Raw genomic sequence first — 19,162 nt, 5'->3', positions numbered from 1 at the left:
TGCACAATTACATGTTGGTAGTATGCTTAGCCATTGCTGCTGCATGCAGTAAGGGAGTGCAGGCATGGAACCTGTTTCTGCACTGACGCAGGAATAGTGCTCAGTGTGTTGTGGCCCCATGACATTGATGTAGGTCCTTGCCCTGTTCCACTGACTTTTGCATCAAGGGGAAACAATGGAACATAACTCGGGGACTGTAGAATAAATTATAACCACTAGTTAATTACAATTACGCCGTTTCCTCGCACCACCTTCTCCATCGCGATGCTGGGCTCTGCTCCAGTGCTCCCATAATACGATAAGAGCACATCTCTGGTCACACACACCTAAATCGTTCCCGCACTCGATCACAGTAAATGCAACACGCTGCCACCAAAGAACCCACCCACAGTGTATCATGCTACCCTTTTAAACAAGCATTTGCAATGCAATAGGTCTCGCATTTCAGGCTAGTTTGAGCTATTGACATTGTAAATGACAATGCCTTTTTTTTTGTTTTTGTTTTTTAAAACCTAAATAAAAGGCATTGTTATTTATAATGCCAATAGCTCAAACTCGCGTAAATGTAAGACTTATTGCATTGCAAATGCTTGTTATAAAGGCTTCCATTGACAGTGCAAAGGGGACACAGTGGGCACCCTTGTCTCCCGATGAAGGGATCATTGTGGTAGGATTTGCCATTTACTTTGATTTTTGCAGGTTGGGTGGGGGTAGAAAACTGCACAAGATTTAGCCTTTGTTTTTGCCAATTACGTTTTATGCAATGATTTTGATAATTCACTGTGTCACATGCCTTCTCCGGGTCGAGCAAGAGAAGGACTGTTTGTTTCTTTTCTCTTTCAAGTAAAGTCAATTGCAATTCTGTTTGTAGTGTGGGTATTTTAAATAAACCCTCATTCATAAACTGATTTGAGTGTAGACAGCATTGAATGAGAATGAGGGAAAAGTATAAGGGCAAAGACCTTGGTCATAATTTACTAAAGTTATAGGCTGGTATTATGAGGGGGCAGTTTATTGTCTTTGTCATGCTTCAATATTAAGAAGATGGCAAATTCCATCATGGGTCTAGTGACGGATGCTGAGGGGAAAAGAATTTTGGACTTTAGAGAGGGGGCCTGCAAGTGGACCCATGAACGCTTTGTAGAACATAGAGAAACCATCAGTGTTATGTGGTACATTTTTAATGGCTGTTCATATCTCTGTCGTCATAATTGGCTCTTCGAGTGATGCAAAGTCTAACAAACCATCTAGCTGAAATAAGAAATCATTACGCAGTTTGGATCTAGGTTTTGAGAGTGGTAGAGTGCTGAATAGTAAGTCTGAAAAACTGCTGCAGTGCCATTGATATCATTGTTGTAGAGACCTCCAGCTGTATGGTTCCTAATCTAGAGTCTGTAGGCCAATATAACACAACCCTTTCTGATGATATTTGGAATTGGTGTACATCATTTTTCTGGCAGCATCATTCATAAGAATTTGTAGTTTGTCCCGTAGTTTCAAAGTTCTCCGTATGTTTTAGGGGAGTAGTTGTCTTTATGTTGTGTCGTTAACTGTTTAGCCAGGATTCAAGATCTGTGTTTTGTTGTTTAGTGAGTTGTGTAAAGGTGGATGTGAGTTATATTAAGTCTAGCTGAATCACTGCTTCTGCTGCATCCTAGCTGGTATTCCAACTAACCTTTCTATTATGGTTTTCCCTGAAGTGTTCCAACATTTCTTGATAGAATCTCGTAGAGTTGTAGCTCTAAAAGCAATTTCTTTGATGACCCAAGGTTTGCTGACAGAATTGATGGGCGGTGTTATATCGAAGGTCAGCCAGACTAGTGTGTGGGCTGATAATACTTGAGAAGTTTACAGAAATAGAATAAATGGTGCTGTAGGGCTGCTTATTAAGAAGAAACATATCATTGTCTGCATATCATGTGTGAAATCTTTATGTTCATCTCTCAAAATAACTAACAAGTCTGTGTAGAAAATGCCATTTATTGCAAAGTAGCTGCTTTCGGGAGCCCATTATGTGTTCTGACTCCTAAAACATGTCCAAATTGGCTTAGAACCTGATTGGCACATTTAACTGCCCTATAGGGCCATATTAAATGGTGCAGAAATGCGTCCATTGCTTGGCAAGTTAAATGCCACTTGTGGACTACAGTACCTATTGTGCCATCCACTCTAGTGGCAGTAAAAACATGCCTCTCCTGTGTAGCTTGACTGTAGCAGCCTGAACCCTGCTTGCCCATCCCTGTAAAATCACCCTTTCGAAAAATAGGAACACCTGATGGATATTAATTTGCAATAGCTCTCCAGCAACTGCCCAGCCTGTATTTGATCTGAATTAGATGTGGAAGAGGTGTGAGAACTGCTCAGGGCAGTCCGTGGTATATGAGAGGGGAGGTACCTGGCAGGAAGACCATTTTGGGGTGGTCCCAGAACTTAATTAGCGCCAAAGGGGCCAGCTCTCTGTCAAGGTGGCATTTAGAAAGCCCCATTCTTCCTCCCCATAGTCAGGCTGGCACCAAACGCGGTGGGAGGAAAGTTACCCCTTAACTGGCTTGGAGTGACCACTGGGTGGGCACACAGGCTGTGCACGGGGGTTTCGCCATCTTGGCATTTGAGTGTGAGTGTTTGCAGTGTGGCAAACAACAACTGCAGAAAAAGTGGGTACGGTTGCCCCATGGAGCTTTTACCCCATTTGTGAGGGAGTGGCCTGGAGTCACCCTCACCCACTAGCTGGTGCCAGGCATAAACGTGACACATCAAAGCAAAAAACAGAAGTTTGATGCCAATCCCTTCCAGTTCCGATTGCTGAGAGGAGGTCTGGACAAGTAAAGATTGACGTTTTCGCAGGAAAAGATTCCAGTACACGGTTTGAACTTGGTGAATTTGATAGAATCTGACTCGTTGGATTTATCAAGTCAGTACATGAGAGACAGCCAACAAGTGTTTTGTCCCCTATACTTGGCCATCGGGCCTGGGGCTCCCTCCGGGCCTATTATTGTATTTGAGATAGGGCTGTAGGGTCCTGATAATTCCAAACTTTAAATCAATCTCTAGCGTTGCGGGCTAAAATCCCGTAACTGTTCGGTCCGGTCTGTCTGCAGCAGCTGATAGCCTGATTGTCCACTAGCACTGCAAGCCAGGTGCCCAACTTTTTACTGTTTATGTTCTTCCCATAATTATTTAAGACGGTGAGTGACAGCTGCAATTCAGTATTCTGGCCACCTATAGGTTAGTCCTTTACCATAAGGATCTCGAGGCTCAGATCGTGCTGCCGGTGATGGTGCTCTGCCACTCCACGTTGACTACCTACTGCCCCAGAAGTGATGGTGCTGATCTGCATAGAAGCACCACCCCACTGTGCCAAAGTCAGTTCTTTTCTTTCTGCACCTCACAACCAGGCCTGGAGCTCCCCTTCCACTTTTGTTCACCTTTCAACGACCATTAAAAAATAGAAGTGTCTTCTGAGTTTGGGCTCAGGACACACCTCCCCACGTTATGCAATGAATGCGCCCTCTTGCACCTTAAGGTGATTCGGGAAATGAAGCTGTGGATCACCGAACACAAAGAAGAATTTTTGTGCCTTGCATAAGTCGCTCTCATGCTCCAAGTCGAGGGTGAGGACCGGCTCTTGCTCCAGAGGTCCTTCCAGCAAGCAGTCTTCTTTGGGGTAGAAGTCCTCTAGTAGGTCAAAGTCCTAGCAAAAACACAAGAAGGCAAAGCGGGACTTGACCCCATCCTACCACTCTCAAGGGCATCATAGTGTCAATTGGTCTACCTCCTGATTTCCGTTTGCAGAACCAATCCCGAAGTTGATCATTATATGCCCCGAATTACTCAGGATATCAGCAGTACTGCAGCCGATCAGTGCAGCTGTCTGCATGGCATTTTACCAATACTTTAAAATATGCATGGAGGCTTTGACTTTCCTCCAGTCAGAGGAGTATTAAACTCTCGCCTCATGCTATCCGTTGGTGATGTATCATTCTGCTTTCTTGGAAGTCCTTCCTTTAGAATGCAGAAAGGACTATTCTAAATCTAAAACATTTACTAAGCCTTGTCTTCTCACATTGTTATTTTTTCTCCCGTTTTCTTCTACACAGAACGCAAAACATTTTCTTCTTGTTCCCAACACTGGCAATGCTGGTAGGGCAGGCTTTTTGATAAACACCATTGTGCATACATTGCATGAAACAGCATTTGTGAATGCCTATTTGTAAATTTGTTGGTACATGAAATCTCGACCTATGGGCTTTGCCAGTGCTTGTTTAGTAACGCCAGGTTTTAGTTGTGAATGTTTTGCAATAATCCTTTACTAAAATCTTCATACGGTATTGACTTTTATATGTATGGGTCATTGGTGTGATATTCTAAAATCCTGTGTTTTTCCTTTTTATGAAAATGTTAAGTGTTTCCCCATGCAGTTTGCACAGAAACATAGATTTTCCATTACATTATAATTCTTTTTTTATGTGTAGATCTTTGCTGCTCCTTAGAAAAAGTGTGCAATCCTGCAACAGATAGAATCATAATGCATATGGTATGTTATCAGGATGTACAAAGAAGTGGAAATGTGACCTTGTGTCCGATCAAGACTGGTACGTTCTCAAATGTGAACGCTAAATAGAAAAAGAAAAAAATATTTCTGAGTACATCCACCCTGGTTAAAGGAATGCAAAGTTTGCAAAAACGCAGCTTCTTTCGGAAGCTGGCTGCGCAAGCGTGTTGCCATTTCAGCACAATGTACAGTGTTGCTGACATGCATGTCAGCACTTTCCTAGACGGCCCATTAGTTGCAATTCATGGTGTAACACAGAGAGCTTTCATAACCTATTTAAATTTCAAGTTTTGTTTCCAGCTTTTAGCTGACCTTGCTCTACCGCCGGGAGGAGATGTTTACTTCTTAGAATGCTAAATTTCCAGTATATGAGTGCAAAGAATATATTTGACAAAGTGAGTGGTAAGCAAGCATGATCCTTATTCTGGAATACATAAGCGCCTGTGTTTGTTTACTTCTCTTCAGGCCCCTTTGGAACAAACCATGGTGTGGAGCTTCATGGTGATGTTATCGAGTATGCCAAGCAAAAACTAGATTTATTCGTCCGGACAAGTGACAGCTTTGACAAGTAAGATACTGTTTGTTTGGGCGATTTGGAGACAGTGAGTTTAAAGATGTGATTGTCTAGCTAAATAAAGTTAGGCTTGTATTACTTTGATCTGAAATATACTTGCATTTATGTAAACTTAGCAGTGACTGGAACCGTGTGCTGATATTGATTTAATGAATAGGCCATTTGTACAGCCAGAAAGCTACCCAAAACCAGCCTCTCAGTGCTACAGTAAGTAGGAGGAGGCTCAGTGAGAGTATGTGGGAATTGGTTCAGTAGAAGTAAAGAACCAAAGAAAATACCGCTGTCCATGCCACATAATGTAACAAAAAGATCTTTCCAAAGTTTTGCAGCTAGGAGGGCAAAAGAACGTACACCTTTCCTTACCTGCTTCATCCCAAGAATTGTTCACAGTCGTGAATTTCACTATGTCAAATCCCTGATAGGACGATAATGTTTAACACGTTCAATCTTCTACCTGTGACCCATGCCATAAAAGCACGGTGTGTAATTACTAAGGTCTTAAATTAAATTCTCTTGTTCACTGAGAGCCAGTGTAGGAATTTAAGATGTGGTGCTATGTGTTGCTGACGTAGTATTTTCAAAAGTAGTCTGGTTGGTGCATTTAGCATCTGTTGAACACTGGGAGAGACCAAAATATAGTGAGTTAGAATAATCCAGTCTGGAAGTAATTGTAACCACAGCTGGTACGCTTTCGGACTGAGACGGGTAATATGTCAAAATCTCTTTAAAGGGCGTAACCAAGAAAAACAGGTGCCATATGTGGACAATAAATGGGAGATGTAGTATAACTTTGCATTAAAAACCCAATTTCACAGCAAGGGAAATCCCCAGATCACGACTGCTCACCGGCACACCAAAATTTGTTTCTGTTTCTAAGGAAATAAAAATACTTCATTGGCTGCCAGTCAGAAAATAGGTGTGTTTTAAATCCTTATGCACCGTGTTCAAGGCTTTCCAAAAAATGGGACCCTGAAACAGTGGTTTCAATGGTATACTCCTAAAAGAACTTTTCACTCCTTAGGAGCTAAGATGGTGACAGTAAAAAAAGCCACGTGGGGAGGGAGAAGTTTTTATCACTTGTGCCGCTAGGGCCTGTAACAAACTTCCCTTCCATCTTGGAACTGCCACCGACCTCATGGCATTTAGAAAGGGCCTAAAAACCTGCCTTTTTAACATGTAGTATCTCCATAATTATCTGTGCTCAGAGGGTTGCAGCCTGTGACAGGACCCCTTCAGGTAACTGTTGCGGTTTAGAGGTATAACCTCACATAACATTAGGCCACTAATCCGGCAACCAGATGGGTTGAGGACCAACATATATCAAAATCTAGGTTTTATCATAGTTTTGTTTCAAACTGGTTTTTTATCCATTGAGCAACCTCAGTAAGGTATAGCTTAAAGGCTTTGTGAGAAATAGCAGGATTTTTCTTTTTGTCAATGAGAACATCAGCATACAAAACCACCCTAAGGTCACAGGACTGAACGACTGTAGCTAAAGGTGCCGTGTAGACATTAAATAACATTGAGAGCAATGATCCCTGTAGCAATCAATAGTTTAGCTCTTAAGACTTTGACCTTAAGGGAGAGATCATGATTGATTGGCTGCTTCTGTGAGATTTTATTTAGTTGAGGGCCAGCCCATTGACCCTCACACATTTGCAGTGCGTGCAAGCAAGATGATGTGCCACACTGTGTTGAATGAAGTAGCGAAGTGACCTTTCTCCAAGCTAACCTTAATCTGGCGCTGATATTGTTGATAAGAATCTTGTACTGCTTATTGCAGAGATTCTCCTTATACCATTGTTTTCCAGATTTGAGTTTTGTGAGCCCACGTTTGTGGCAGGTAATTGCCTGGACATCTCCTCAGACTGCTGCCTCTATGATCGAATTTACTGTGGTGCTGGTGTCCAGAAAGATCATGAAGACTACATGAAGAACCTCCTGAAGGTTGGGGGGATTCTTGTCATGCCGCTTGAGGAAAAGGTCAGAATGCAGATTGATATTTTTAAACTACATTTGGTGTCACAAGTTGTATGTATGTGTTACCCCCTATGGCCATGCTTTCCTCCTTCCCAGGAACAGTCGGTTTCAAAGTCTCCATGTTCCACCTCTAGCATGCTCTCATGGCACTGCTTGTTGGGGGACATGGTATTTGTCCAGCATGTGTGCTGTAGACCTATAACGATAACTGGTTGCTTTGCTTGGTGATGGGCCATCTGTTGGTACTATACAAAATAAGAAGGTGTGACACTGGTGCAGACAGTGGATTGTTTATATCCTACTGTATTTTGTGAGCTGTAGACGTTAATGAAGTGAGTGTCCTATGTAAATCACTATCTGATAGAGACCTTTAGTTGTAGATTCCTTACCTTAGAATCTGGTGTCTAGAGCGCAACCACGACCTGAAGTCGTGCTCTGATTGCCGGGCCATGAACTCGAAGGCTTTGCGGGAGTGGTCCTGAAATCTGCTGGTGGTCCGGCACTTTTGAAGAAGTCAAAAAAGCACAGGCATTCTTCGACATCTCCCAGTCCGTAGGCCGATTTGGGACTCCGAGCATCGTCGTCGCTAAAAAGCTCTGCCCCGGAGACTCCTGCTGAAACTACTCCACGCCTCCCCCACCTTTCCGGGAGCTGGAGTGTCTCCTGTCCAAATACAGAAATTTTATGAGGCTCTGTACCTCATTTTTTGAGCAGGCTGGCTCCGCTGGTGCACCTTCGGGCCTGGCGGAGTCGGTTGGGGACCCTAGGCCTTTGAGGCCAGCGGCTTCAGCCCAAATCCGGAGGGCCCACTGGATCCGCTTTGGGATCCAGATAGACGCCGGTTGATCTCACTCGACTTTCCCTGACGTCGGTCCCGTCACTGTCTTATCGGCATTGGTTCCGACGCCGGATGTGACACTTATCCCGGCATTCATTTCGGGCCAGAAAGTGAGGAAAAGGACTGGGAGGGGCCGCTGAACCCTTCAACTGACCAGCTTGAAGGACCGGACTGGCATTCTCTAGGTGATGCTTGTGGTCTGGACAATTTCCCTGACACCAGCTTGCTTCTCCCCCTTCTGTGGCTACGGAAGAGGGGGGTTCCTATGCTGTGGTGATGAGGAGGGCAGCCACGGTTCTCTGCCTCAAGCTCCCTATGGTGGCAGTCAGGACTAACCTCCTGATTTAGGTGCTTCAGTCTGCGGCTTCCATTTTCGGACTTCTTTTTGCTGTTAAATGAGGACCTCACTGACGTCCTTCTGGGGGCTTAGTCCAAGCCCAGCACAGGGGCTCCTGTGAATAGGCCCTGCTCAGCGCAACCCAGCGTTCCTGACCCATCATCCCTCCTTTGACAGCTTGGTCGTTCAAGCCTCATCTTCAAAGGGCGCATTCCCTTCTGCTCCTCCAGATAGGGAATTCAAGAAGCTGGACCACCTTGGGAAGAGGATGATTTCTTCCTCCAGCTTGGCATTGCAGTCGGTGAATGCCGCTTACCTCTTGGGCTGATACTCCCATACTATCTGGGTTAGGATGCACAGGTGGTGCCTCGTCAGGAGGAGGCCCAGGACGTTCTCCCTCAAGCAGTTGTAGACGGGAAAGACGAAGCCAAATTCCTCTTATCCGCCTGAATCTCATTTTCGTGGCGAAGGAAGGGTTCCTCATCCACGTCCTGTCCAGCCCAGCCACTGAGTCATGCAAGCTGGCCAGCCTCTGTGTGGCTGCGGATCTCGGACTCTGCTTTCTAGCGGGTCTGGGGATCTCCTCCACTGGCAATCCATCACGTCGGACAGATGAGTTTTGCTAAATGGAGGGGCTACTACTTCAGCTTCGAAACAACACCTCCCTCCATGCTACCCTCTTTTAACCGAATGTCTGAGGATCATTTGGCTCTTCTCTGCGAGGAAGTTGTGGCTCTCATGGCCTAGGGGGCCATGGAGAGGGTCCCTGTGCCAGAAGTAGGATGTGGTTATTTCTGCTACTTTCTGGTGCCCAAGAATTACAAAGGTCTGTGTCCTATCTTAGACCTAAGGAGCCTCAACTTCTTCCTCCGTAAGGAGAAGTTTAACATGCTCACTTTGGCACATTCTTTCTGCCCTCGACCCTGAAGACTGGATGGTAGCCTTGGACTTGCAGGCCGCTTATTTTCATATTCCCGTCCTGCCTGCCTACAGATGTAACTTGCGGTTCACGGTGGGCCACGAGCACTTTCAGTTTACTGTGCTCACCTTTCGCCCTTAACAGTGCCCTTCGGTTGTTCAAAAAAGTGGTAGCTGCTCATCTGCACAGATCAGGGATACCAGTGCAGGTGTTCCCTGATAACACCACTGCCATGTGGTACTGCAACAAACAGGGCGGGGTGGAGTCATGTACCTTTGTCAGGAAGGTTTCCGCCTCTGGACATGGCTGGAACATCTTGACACAATCCTGTGGTTCAACACTTGGCGGGCTCTCTGAACGCCAGAGCGGACAAACTCAACCGGAGGTGGCGCACGGTCTCTTTTAGCAGTGGTTAGAGTCTTGGTTAGATCTGTTTGCCTCCGCAGCTGTCTTTGCCTTTCTATGCCTTTCCAGATCAGCCTTCTGTATTCAAGTCTCCCATTGTTATTAGGTTCTTTAAGGGTGTTACTAATTTGTTTTCTCTTTCTCATTTAATAATGCTCCAATAGGACTTACATTTGATTTTAACCTTTCTTATGTGTGCTCCCTTCAAGCCCCTCCATAATTGTCCTCTCAGGCTGCTGACTCAAAACTGATTTTGCAATTGCTATCACCTCTGCTCGCAGAGTTAGCAAGCTCCAGGCTCTCTCTTCCAAGCTTCCTTATATGTCTGTCCATTTGGATAAAGTGGTGCTTCGAACTAAAGCTTTGTTACCTCATGTAGCAAAACCCATCACTTTGCCCACCTTTTACCCGTCCCCGCATCCCTTCAAGGAGGAGGAGAGACTTCATCATCTGGACCCAAAACATGCGTCATCTTTTTATCTTGATGGTACTAAAGACTTCCGGGTAGATGATCAACTCTTCATTGGATATGTGGGTGCCAAGAAAGGTTGGGCTGTTCAAAAATGGACCATCTCTATATGAGTTGTCCTCTGCATTAAAATATGCTATGCTTTGGTGAAGAAGGAACCTCCTGTAGGGTTGCATGCTCACTCCACCAGAGCAACAGCGGCAACCACTGCATTGGCATGCATTGTCCCACTCCTAGATATCTGTCAGACAGCAACGTGGGTATCCTTGCACACGTTCACCAGACACTACTGCCTGGACAGCCAAGTCTGTAGGGATGGCTTCCTTGCTTGTTCGATCCACCACGACTTCCTAGTTTGATCTTGTTTCGCCGACCCTCCTCCGGGGATGGTATTGCTGGGGTATCTATTCTAAGGAAAGGAATCTACAACTAACGATCTCTATCGGATGAACAAGTTTCTTACCTTCAGTACCAATGTATCTCGTAGAGACATATGTTAGTTTTAGGTTCCCTACCACCCCACCCATCCACCCTGCTCTGCGAACTGATTTCTAGGGATAGGGACTCCCCTAAAGGGCCTCAGTTTTGATACACTAGTGGTCAGTGTCTCATGGCTCTGGCGTGGAAAGCCGTGCTAAGAACTGACATCAGCATGCATGTGCGGTGTCTTATATAGGTCCTGCAACGTCAGTCCGGCACCTTCGACGGACACGGAGATGACCGACAACACCTAACAATGCCCTAACTATGTGCAAGGGTGCTGATGACAAAAAATCTTTGGATCCAGAATGACGCCAGGTGGAAATTCTAACGTAAGGAATCTACGATTAGCATATGCCTCTACCAGATACATCGTTACCGAAGGTAAATAACTTATTCTTATAAAATGTAGACTCATTAGATTTCTTCTGTGAAAGGCTCTCACAAGCTGAGCATTTATGGCATACAGGAGAACATTTTGTGTTGGGCCTCATTGACTGTTGATTGTCCGTCTGCCTTACCAATACACTGGCCTGTGCTAATCTCTGAAAATGTGTTATCTATACTGAATTACAAAGTTATTCATTATGAATATTTATGATTTTTTGTACGAATGATACAATCAGTTAGCTTAGATATTTGGGACACAAATGCTAGTAAAAACATTTTGTACTATGATCATTTGATCAAATTATAGTTAGTAAAAAGTTTTGGGGCAAAACAGGTATCCTTGTACCTGTATTCTCATTGATGTCTGTTTGACACTTAAGAATGGCTACTTCGCCTTTGTTGTAAGAAGGCCCAGTAACTGTTCTCAAAAGCACTCTTGGCATAACTTGAGATTCAATCTCCATCACATCCTGTTCTGTTCTTTTAAGAAGTTAGGGTGTTTTCTGTTAGCACAGGAACAAAGTATGTTTTAGTGGTTTATCTGTATGTGAAATTGCTTCAAATGTTTGCCTTCTCTTAACTGGGCCAGAATTACTTAACATTATTGGTATAGTGATACAAATAGAGGTGCACCACAATCAATATTTTCACATGAAATAGTCCCATTCGAATTTCAGAATGTTCAGTTAATTTTTATATTGTCCTTGTTAAAAGCAGAACCCCAAATGTTACATCAGCGACAACTAACACATTTTGCAGGTCTGTGGTAAATAAATAAATAATACCCTATTTTTGAATGTATAAATGAATAACAGATAGCTCAATAAATAAGAGTCAAGATTCGAGGTAGTAGGAGTTTCGCAGGTTTATTACAGCATAAAGGACAGGAACAGGACAACCTGCATAGGAATAGGATGGCAGGGCCCAGCAGCGCTGCTGGTGTCAGGATCGGGACAAGGGGAACGGATGACTTCTTTAATAACAGTGCATGAGCATATATACATAACGCAAACACATAGCATTACATTGCAGTAGGCGTAGCAGTGGGTGGAGCAAAAGGCGTGACGCGTAGCAGTCGCGAAAGATAAGGGTGAAAAGAGGTGTAACAGGGCGTATACATAGACATGTGATGCAAACGTAACAGAATATGTCATGAATGGGGCGGAAACCATGGAGGGGGCTACCTGAGGAGCTGGGACCTCTAACCTGATGGTGCGCGCAAACTAGCAATGACGTATCACTAGGAGAAGCTGGGGGCTATGAACTCTGTGCTAGGAGCAGAGACTGAAGTCTGGAGAGTCAGGGCGACATGTACCTAAACAGTATCTAGTATCTGATGTTTAGAGAACATGTTGATATAAACTAGAAGTCAGGAGAGGAAAGGCTAACAGACACTAAGACTGGACCATGCATTATTCTACATAGTGATGAAGAATATTAAATGACCATTAAATGCAGTATTTCTCTAACGTGGAGACGTGAAGGCTAGACAATGACGGAAACTATTGATGCGGTTCAGTAGCTTAGGAATGCAGAGAAGGAGGACTGAACTGATAACTGGAACTATAACATACTTTTGGCAGACTCAGAGGCAGAGCCAGGCTGAACCGGGCACTGTGAGGCAGGAAGTAAGTGAAGGGTCGAGGATACAGGTGGGGGCTGTATCGCTCCTCAGCGAGGTTTCAGGAGACAGGAGCTGAATCTGGTGTCCAGGCCCTTTTGAGGCCTAGAAACGGGGACTTTACAATGGAATAACGTGCACACTGAGAAACGTGGCAACGTAGCTTTACATAGGCCTGATATTCGTAGTATTCACGAGAACTGGAAACTGGCATATTAGAGGTGGACACAACTATAATTGTGTCTTGAATCGAACATGGGGAATACATATGCATATTTAATCATGCACACATAACATATGATGGATGACACGTAGGGACACAGAACATGGCAAAATTTACTTTTCCACATTCCCTCCTTGTCACTACGTTTCCATCAGGAAACATCAATTTTCATGATACCGTCTATCATTTCATACAGTATCATTTGCTCGTCTCGAATTTTCTTGGAACGGGATTTAGAACGGGGCTTGGGACCAGGAATACAAGAGGTAGCACAAATGCCGCAAATCGCAGGGCCACATTGTATACAGAGACAGCAGCTGAATATGATCGCTACTGCAATACCTAGGAAGGACAATATTTTCCATCCCCATGCGGAAATTATATTCCAGAACCAACCGGACCATGTCCAGGTGCCTGGATCTTGGTGTAACAGATGGGCAATTTTATGGAGTCTGGTTATAGCTGAATAAACAGACGGCGCGTTATTTGGAATGAAAATGCAGCAACTAGATCCGATGACTCTACAGGCCCCGCCCCTATCGGCCAGTATGACGTCAAGGACGAGACGATTCTGTAAAACGACAAATCTCATAGCAGATTGCTCTTCGGTTAAGTTACCTAGAGCAGAGGCAGTCTCATTTACTACAGCTTCGAGGGTTCTGGTTAACCTACGGATTAGCTTACTATTCTGGATAGGTCCTATAAAGAAAAAGAAACCTCTGTTGAAATCTGTATACTGTTCTAGAGCAGTTTCAGTATAATCGACAATTGGGGACTCCCTTTTATGTCTAATGTGTACTAGATGTGTGTTTCTATGATAATCAGGTGGGGCTAGAAAAACAGGTGGCAGTAGGAAGGCAATGTAACAGGTTCCCTCCCAATCGAGGGGCAGACGAACATATGCAGTTTGACCACAAATAAAATAAGAATGACGTGAAGTTTTGAAGATAGATTTCCCACTGTCACTATACTTGACAATAGTAGTACAATCACTATGTCCTACATGTACAGAACCATAATTTCGGACACATAATTCGCCTTTGACTGGTAGTACTGAAATAGCAGGTAAGTCTGGAGTAGTATCAGACTGAACATTCAAGACCATGAAATTCGAAGAATAATTACCTAAATTATACACTTCATTTTCTAGATCTAACCCTGTTCTGTGGGGAAGACCTTGCTTGTCTGGAAAACATGTACTGTTAAGAAAAGACATATCTGTTGAGGATGACGTTAACGTGGACCATGCTCCACACGAACCATTATGTGAGAATGGATAAGGAAAAAGTGGCAGAACTCCCTTCGGTGTCTGGAAAGGGGGGAGTCGACCACACACCCAACAATTAGTGGCATTGCTGGTCTGATGTGAGTAATGTAACATGCGGATGAATGAGTTATTTCGCATAGCGAGGCGGTAAGAGAGTTCATGAGGAGGCAGATCACTAAACGTGTGCTCTACTGTAGCATTAGCAGACTTATTTACATGAAGAACTGGGAAATACAAGAAAAATGCATAACTGGTGCAGGAAATCATAATGCTGAGAAACAATATGAAACATAGAAAAACGATACATCGAATTGAGTTTTGACTAACTCTCTCACTATGGGGGTCTATTTTATACATGTCAGAAACAGTCTAACCGTTTCACCTAGGGGAGGACTTAGACAATCAAACTGACTGACTTATTTTACTAGACCGGAGTTTTAACTTATACTCCTGTTGCGGAGTTTTCTCTAACAGGGGAGGGTTTGTAGCAATGTCTTTCGCGGGACAGTCCTTGAGAACAATATTTTGGCAATCCTTCAAATCCTGGGAAATGTTCTTTAAGACGGGTTTCAGTCCATTAAATTGTTTTACATGAGAAAGGTGCACCCAGCCTTTGCGACCTTCCAACTTCACGGCTGTACGGGTGGTGAGGAGGACCTGTCGGGGCTCTTTCCAGCGAGGCTCCAGCGGACTTGATCTGTCGAAATTCCTCACCAATACCATGGATCCTGGAACGATTTCATGCGGTGCCACCTCGGTATTGTCTGGAAATGCGGCGGCAACCTGTGAACGACATGAGTTGAGGGCAGACATCAAGGAAGCTAGGTAATCTGTCAGCATATTACTTGAAACATCGGTAATACTTCGGGGTCTAGGAGTACCCCACATGTTAGGGGGGCGGCCGAAAACGACCTCATACGGGGACAGACCTGATCTGGAATGTGCGACCATGCGCATATAAAATAAAGCGACTGGTAGAGCTACCAGCCAGTCCACACCTTTCTCTTTACACACTTTTGCAATTCGGATTTTCAGAGTCTGGTTATGTCTCTCTACGAGACCGGCTGCTTCAGGGTGGCGTACACAATGAAACTTCCACTGGTACCCTAACAACAGGGAAACATGCTTCATGAGTTCAGATGAGAATGGCTGACCGTTATCAGAATATACGACTCTAGGGAGTCCATAACGGGGGAAGAACTCACGAACCAACTGCTTGGCAGTGGTCGCGGCTGTGTAATCTGGGACTGGATATGCTTCTGTCCACCTGGACAAAGCGCATACAACTACAAGAACATACTTGAAACCTCGACATCGCTCCATCTGAATATAATCCATCTGGAGGACTTCAAAAGGGTGGTCAGGGGGCTGGAATCCACCTTGTTCCACCGGGACACTTTTACCTGGATTAAACTGACAACATATCATACAGGTACGGACTTTCTGCTTGGCTGCAGCTCGTAAATGCTTGTTGAACCAAATGTTCTGGATACTGTCTAACATAGCTTTTTCTCCTAAATGTGCTGGACTATGTGCGGTATTAATAATGACTTGAACCATAGAGTCGGGGAGAAACCATGTGGCTCTACCCTTTGTTAACCATCCTTGATCTGTCTGGACCCCTCCTTGTTCGGACCATTTCTTGATTTCTTCGGGAGTAGCGTGTAACTGTATGTCTATGACATCTTGTGTAGGGTCTTTAACTGTCATGCATGTAATCGGATCTGGAGTGTGTGTCATGTTAACTGGAATGTCTAGAGTCTGTGCTGTAAGCTTGGCTGTGCGATCTGCTAGATCGTTACCTTGAGAAATGGTGTCAGTAACTTTCGTATGTGCTTTGCACTTCATGATAGCGATAGATGTCGGTAAGTGTATGGCATCTAACAGAGCTTGAATAAGGAGACCATGCTGAATCTTGGTTCCATGAGAAGTCATGAAACCTCTCTCCTGCCAGAGCACTCCGAAGTCGTGTACAACTCCAAATGCGTAACGTGAATCTGTGTAAACATTAACTTTCAAGTTCTTGGCGTGTATGCAGGCTTGTGTCAGAGCAACTAGCTCTGCTGCTTGAGCGGACAGGGTGTCAATACGGTGTGTTTCAATAACTTCAGTGTCAGTAGTCACTGCATACGCGGCGACTAGTTCTCCTGTACTAGTTCTCAGGCATGAACCATCCACATAAAGTGTCAGGTCGGGATCTGGTAACGGAGTATCTGTCAGATCTTGTCTTGGCTTTGTCGTAATGTTAACTACTTCCACACAGTCATGTGTGGCAGAATTCGAAGTAACTGATGGTAACAGTGTAGCAGGGTTCAGGATGTTGCAGCGTCTGATTTCTATGTGTGGCTGGAACAGTGTCAATTCATAACCTGTTAAACGTGCAATTGTCAAGTGCTGAGTTTGTGTTCGGTTTAAAAGAACTTCCACGGAATGTGGAACTTGTACTGTCAAGGAGTGTCCTAAGACTATGGAATCACTTTGTCTGATAGCTAGTGCTGTGGCTGCAACTGACTTGAGGCACGCAGGCAGAGCCTGGGCTACAGGATCTAATGTGCTCGAAAAATAAGCACAGGGCTTGTATTGTCCTGCCTGATCTTGTGTGAGAACAGATAATGCTGTACCTTCGCGTTCAGTAACGAAAAGTGTAAAAGGCTTACTGTAGTTCGGTGTAGCTAGAACTGGAGCTTGGCATAGGGCTTTCTTTAACTCATTGAAACTAAGTGTATGTTCAGATGTCCAAGGGAGGACAGTCGATACGGCTGCCTCCTGTGTCGTTAACTGTATCAGTGGCTTGGCTAGAAATGCATACTGAGGAATCCATTGTCTGCAATAAGAAGTAAGGCCAATAAAAGCACGTACCTCCTTCTGGGTCTTGGGCTGAGGAAGACTCGCTATTAACTGGATACGGTCTGGTGTCAACTGTCTACCCCTCTTGGACAGTAAGTGTCCTAAGTAGACCACTTGCTGGACACAGAATTGAAGCTTAGAAGGGGACACCTTGTGCCCCATCTCGGCTAGGAAATACAAGACTGTAAGGGATGCTTGCTCGCAAGCACGTTCAGAACGGGCTGTGATCAGTAGATCATCGACATACTGGAGCAGGGCAGTGTCAGTTGGCATGTGAATGTTGTCTAGTTGTCTCTTGAGTGCTTGACTGTAAATACTAGGACTTTCTGTGAAACCTTGAGGAGCTCGTGTGAACATATAGCTCCTTCCATTTAAACAAAATCCGAAAAGGAACTGGCTGTCTGGATGAATAGGAACACTGAAAAACGCGTTCTTGAGGTCGATTACAGTGAAGAACGTGGCTTCGGAATCAATGGCCGTTAATAGGGAAGAGATGTCTGGGACAACTGGGTACTGCGGAATAATACATTTATTAAGCTCTCGTAGGTCAATCACTAATCGATATACTGGGGGTGCATTTGGATCAGTACGTTTCATGACTGGAATGATCGGAGAATTGCATACATTGGAGTCAGTTTCTACAACCACTCCTTGAGCCATGAGCTCGTCAATAATTTTGGATAAGGCTGCTACAGCCTCAGGTGGCAATCTGTACTGTCTGATTCGTGGTAACACTACACCTGGCTTGAGAGTCACACGATAGGGTGTGATTTGCATGTAACCTACATCAGTTGGACCTTGCGCCCATAAGTGCTGCGGAACATTAGACAGTCTTGAATCAAAATCTCGTAATACATAGTGACCCTTAAAGTCACGTAGGAACAATCGTATTCCCTCTGGGGAACAGCATATAACTGCACCTAACTCTTTCAGTGTTTTAATGCCTAATAGATTTTCTATATAATACAAATGATTTACATAAAGCGAAAGTAAGGTTTTAGAGATTATTAATGGAATGCTTTACAATTTGTTGATTCACAGTTACCCCTGACGAAGGGCAAGAGATTTGCCCGAAATGCATTGGGTCATGAATAAATAAAGAAATACTGCTCTGAACTACTTGTTGCGTTGGATTCGTATGTACGATGAAGCCTGGATGGACACAAGTTAATACGTTAAGTTTCCGAATAACGCAATACGTCGAATATGTGGATCACAGTTAAAGAAAAGAAGAAAAAGATGACAAACACTTTTGAAAAATACTTGAAAAAATTAAGAGTTGGATAAATGGATTACAACGAGTGGATCTAGTATCCTCAATACCGCAGTGCGTCTGGGTGTGGAGCGCGATTCTTCACGCTCCCCATTTGTTCATATGTTTATGGTGCATCGGGGCTATGCCAAATCCAGTCTGCACGCAACTGATAAAGCCTGCAAAGTAACCCTAATGGAATATGTTGATAAACATCGGTGTGCACACCACCTCATTCATTGTTTAAATTCACTGCCCTTTTGTTGGTGTTGCACCCTATCGAAAAACAGTTTAAAACAAAGTTACGTTTCATGTAAGATTCCACATAACATTTATCAGCGAGCTCAGAACAGTGTGTAAATAAGGAGGCAACGTGAAATGAGATACGCATTCCAGTCACGGCTGTATAATAATGGATGTCACTTCATATAATATAATTTTGTTCCGCTTAGGAATGGTTTTGTTAAAAATTTTTAAATTGCATTATGGTCACTGTAGTCTTATGTGAATAACACTGTGGTAACTCAGTTCTGTTTGGGAAGCACACGTGATGGGGTGGAGCTAAATTAGTTTAAAATTGGGCAGAGAACGCGGGAACATCTTAATGGAGAAATCGGTAGTCTAAGACCAACTCGGGGCTATGTGAAAAAGAAATATGTGAGCAGGTACGTGTGATGGTTAGATATAAATTGTTTATCTGATAGAACTTGTCTATAGTAGACCATTTGAAATCATAATATTTCTTTAAAACAAGCCATCGGCATCTAATGAGGAAGTCGGTTAATCGCGGGAGGTAGAATAAGCGGGAAGTTAGAAAACGCGAGTAAGTTCAGTTAAAGAGCTCAGTGTTCTCTGCAGTAGGAATACATTGTATCTAATTTGGTAAAACAATAAGCACGGGTGTCAGGTGTAAGTATGACTTTGCTCGTATTTAAGAATAGAGCGTGATTTGAGATAGAGGGAACGGATATAACAGAACGGAAATGTACTTGTGCAATTATTTTACGT

At 44.0% G+C, this 19,162-nt stretch overlaps 1 protein-coding gene across 2 annotated transcripts in view; it reads left to right on the top strand.

Moving 5' to 3' along the window:
• PCMTD2 (protein-L-isoaspartate (D-aspartate) O-methyltransferase domain containing 2) overlaps positions 1-19,162 on the top strand; it is a 162,297-nt gene that overhangs the window by 110,823 nt on the left and 32,312 nt on the right. For both annotated transcript variants that reach the window (XM_078651649.1, XM_078651648.1), the window contains 2 exons: positions 5,018-5,120; positions 6,938-7,109. In XM_078651649.1, coding sequence (XP_078507775.1) covers positions 5,018-5,120; positions 6,938-7,109 — 275 coding nt within the window. The remainder of the gene's footprint in view (positions 1-5,017; positions 5,121-6,937; positions 7,110-19,162) is intronic.

This window comes from Lissotriton helveticus, chromosome 7 (genome assembly GCF_964261635.1).
Source record: "Lissotriton helveticus chromosome 7, aLisHel1.1, whole genome shotgun sequence".
NCBI classification, from domain to species: domain Eukaryota; kingdom Metazoa; phylum Chordata; class Amphibia; order Caudata; family Salamandridae; genus Lissotriton; species Lissotriton helveticus.
Note: the sequence above shows the minus strand (reverse complement) of the source record. Positions and strands in the feature narration are given on the sequence as shown.